The sequence below is a fragment of the Physcomitrium patens genome, chromosome 1, assembly GCF_059467195.1.
Source record: "Physcomitrium patens ecotype Gransden chromosome 1, ASM5946719v1, whole genome shotgun sequence".
NCBI lineage: Eukaryota > Viridiplantae > Streptophyta > Bryopsida > Funariales > Funariaceae > Physcomitrium > Physcomitrium patens.
Window position 1 is genome coordinate 15837663 of NC_143410.1, and position 3778 is coordinate 15841440.

The following is a 3778-nucleotide window of genomic DNA, read 5'->3' on the forward strand; positions in this document are numbered from 1 at the left end:
TGCTTTCCAATGAATAGCAGGAGGTATAGAAATACTTATTGTAGGAGATTCTTCAAACATAATGGCATCTGAGAGTTGTTTCGCAAATAAATATGCCTTTGCCATTTTTACCCATAATAGATAATTGTTTCCATCCACAGTCAATGGTGGAAATAAAAGAGCTTGAAAATGTTGGGATGTATTAGTAGTAGTTGGAATCATAGTAGAAGTAGTTGAAGATGTTGAAGCACTCATTATAAATAAATTTGTAAAGAAAATACAAGATTAAGTAGAAAAGTTGAATAAAACGTATCTTAAAATATTAAGTCAAATAAAATAATAAACTTGAACTTGAAAAAAAAACAAATATATATATATATATATATATATATATTTTAGGGGGTTTAAAATAAGGCAGTAGAATAGCAATAAGATGGCAGTAGAATAGCAATAAGCAGTAGTAGGGCGGCAAGGTGGCAGTAGACAACAACGGCGACGAGCCACATGGTAGCAGTAGGGGCAGTGGCGGGTTCGGCAGTAATTTGGCAGCTGTTTGGCGGTAGTTCGGCATTAGGCTAAACCTGGAGTGCAACAGGGAGCAAGGAGCAAGTTGGGGTGGAGTTGGACTGGATGAAGTATTCTAAACAAGTATTCTAAGCAAGCAAGGGAGAGAGTGGAACAAGTGCTCTAAACAAGCAGCTAATGTGTGAGGGGCCAGTAAGAAGAACAAGATCATGAGGCAGACACTAAGCAAGAGTAGCAACAAGTTTGAAGAGTTAAGACTAGAGCAAAAAAATTTGTGATAGTGTGTAGAAGAGAGTTGTGATGATAATGTGTTGAGAATATTTAGAAAGACACAAAAGTAAGAGTTAATCATACACACACACAAGAGTAGTATTAAGTCATACACACAAGAGGGTTTCTAAGGAGACAGAGCTTCACACATAAAAATCTATTCATTTGATACTGTCTCGTATATAAGAACAAAAAAGAGAACACGATGAACAATGCTTCTCCGCTAGACTCCAAATATTGTAGCTATGGTATTTAATGTAGTCTACAGTAAATATTATGGAAAGCGCCAGCTCCATTTAATGATCTCAACACACATCTTACAATTCTATCATTCATTGTTCTCACTTTGAAAATCTTTGGATGTTCAAAGTGATGGATCTTTGGATATCAACCTTATGACATATTCCACATTTCCACATCCGAACTCTTTTGGTACTCGTGATTTCATCGACTTTCTGTTTTCTAATGTCCCATTTCTAAATTTATAATAAGGTTACAATAAATCAGCCTAGATTAGGAAAAGCTTCACCCGGCAATGGACAGAAGCACCAGCCTAAAAACCATGCAGCACTGATTGAAGAGGAACACTCCCCTGCGGCAATTGCAAGGCGCATCATTCAGTTGTGGCTGATGCATGGCGTGCACTAACATCGAGACAAGAGTGGTACACAACGTCCAAGATCAGCGAAGAATAGCGGTGACGCGTCACAAAACGATGGATACAATAAGAACGGCTGACCGACTCCGCGGACGAAAAGACAAAGAAGTCGCAGCCCAAGTACATGGCAAGCTCTGTCCACACGCATGCGCACTTGGCTACCACATTGGAATCATCTCTGATCGGCTACGGGGATCTGCTCTTTAAAGTCAGTGAAATTCGGCTTGCAGTGACCGGCGAGAGCACCAGGAGGATCGATGAATCTCCCACTCAGAAAGGCAAGCGCTTGCAGACGGTTTTGGTGTTCGGTGGGGTGGGTGCCGTCCCAGCTGATGTACTCCGAAGGATGGGAGCACACAGTTGCGTCCGGGTGCCCGCAACTCCTGGCGGGATCGTAGTTGTAAGGGGTCGGACGAACTCCGCAGCACGCCTGAATAGTATATTTGAACCCTGCGGAGTATCGCCATAAACATCGAGGCACGAAACATGTGAGAATTGTGAACATTTGATCACCCTCTCTGGCTCACTATCTCTACTTCGATTCGCAAAAACTATGCTTTTTCAGTATTTGGAAGCAAGGCATACCATATTTCTCCGGGTTTTCGATCAGATCAAGATTAAACCCGTAGTCATCAGCCAACATGAACAGTGCATCGGGATGCTTCCCTCTGATATCATCGACGGCGGATTTCAGCCTGGCGTTGTGCTGTTGGGTTATGTTGTTCATTGCTCTCAGGCAGCCCAGCCGATCGTAGTCCCCTGGAGACGAGCCTGGAAATTGGGCCAATAGGAAAGGCTTGCAGCCTTCTGAGGGTATATTGAACACGAGGAATTTCCTTGCACCGCTTTCGTATAGATTCTGCAGCGCCAAGAAGTCACTCGGGTTAGCTTACACGTACTTTCACAAGAACATGCACGGTGATTAAACAGCACTGAGGATTCGGGCAGAAACCAGCCACTACTGTCATCGTCGCTACCACACATACAATGTAAGATGAAATCATTTTGCTTCATCCCTCTTAGATTTTCTGCGAGGGCTATGAGGTTAACATAGCTCCGAGACTTACTTCTAGCGCCAAGGTGATATTACCAACAACGTCGGGTATACTCTTCGCCACTTCCTCATAGGACAAGTTGTTAAAGTACCCCTTTCTGTAATCGTTCTCGCCTATGTTGATGATATGTAACCCTTGATCGAATGAACTTGCCACTGGGCCCTTCGAAATCGTGCCATCTCCAATGGCTCCGGCATCAGATGCAAGATGTTTGGCCCATTTGTACTGTTGCACCTGAGCCTGCAAGTGGAATATCACGCCCTTGTACTGCACTGGCCGAGCATTGCCACAGGATGCAGCGAAGTTGATACCTTTCCTGAAGTCGGAATTTATGCCTTGCAGATAAGCGCTCAGAAATGGGATGTTGAACGCCTGAGCTGCAATACACGCATACGACATTGAGATTTGTGTATCCGCAGAAATTCCAAGCCTGGCAACACTGGAAAGTTCTGTTCAAGCAAACCACCAAGAGAGGTGAGAACAGTACCAAGAAAGTCGATGGGTAGTCTGCCGTCGGAGAACCGTGTGACTGGCCGACCAAAGTACGACGAACCATAGGGAGGAAACGCAGAGGGGATAATGAAGGGCTGGGAAGCTTGAACTTCTCCCACGTCAGACCTCGAGTCCCCGAACATGAACACGCCCGGGTAGCACGTAAACTCACTCGCCTCGGCATCCGACACGGCGGCCACAGCCTCAACGTTGAAGCAGCACAACAAACCCAGCAACAACGCGACCGCTATGCACCGCACTCCACACGGGGTCCTCGGTTGGATCGTCATTGAGCTGGCGCAGCGACCGAGGTCCCCAAACCTTTGCAAATTCACTCCTCTATCCTCCGCTCCAACGCAATGCAGCTATAAATACAATTCCAGGGATTGAGGATACTCCCGGAGATGATGGGTAACGGCATGACAAGCATGTCTGTAGATCTCTATCCGGATAGAGCTCTCGCTCCATCCAGCCCCCCTCTCTCGTGTTGTGTTGTTGTGGGTTCATTTATTTTATTTTTTCTGTGTTCCTGGCATGTGAATGCCTTAATCTGAGGAGTAGGCTGTTGTCTCCCAGAAATAGGCTGTGGCACTGAAGGGGGTTATGGTCATAACATTGGCTTTAGTGCGCCTTGCACCATACAAGGGCTATGTGCCTATGGGAGCGTATGCAACGATGCATTCTCTCAAGTGCTCTAGTGCAACGCATTCATGATTGCCATGCAATCCCATTCGCTACTCGTTGCTTGCCACTCTGCTCATGTTGTGCCTATCTGAGGTCTGTCCTTACATGCCCCTCC

General features: G+C 45.5%; 1 protein-coding gene across 1 annotated transcript; it reads right to left on the reverse strand.

The window, feature by feature from the left end:
* Positions 1–1079: 1079 nt before the first annotated feature.
* On the reverse strand, positions 1080–3308 carry LOC112292324 (GDSL esterase/lipase LIP-4). The gene is made up of 4 exons (XM_024540660.3): positions 2975–3308; positions 2500–2864; positions 2018–2291; positions 1080–1882 (listed from the first exon to the last, which is right to left on the reverse strand). Exons 1-4 carry the CDS (start codon positions 3267–3269, stop codon positions 1605–1607), a joined length of 1212 nt encoding a protein of 403 aa, XP_024396428.1. The 5' UTR covers positions 3270–3308; the 3' UTR covers positions 1080–1604.
* Positions 3309–3778: the final 470 nt, after the last annotated feature.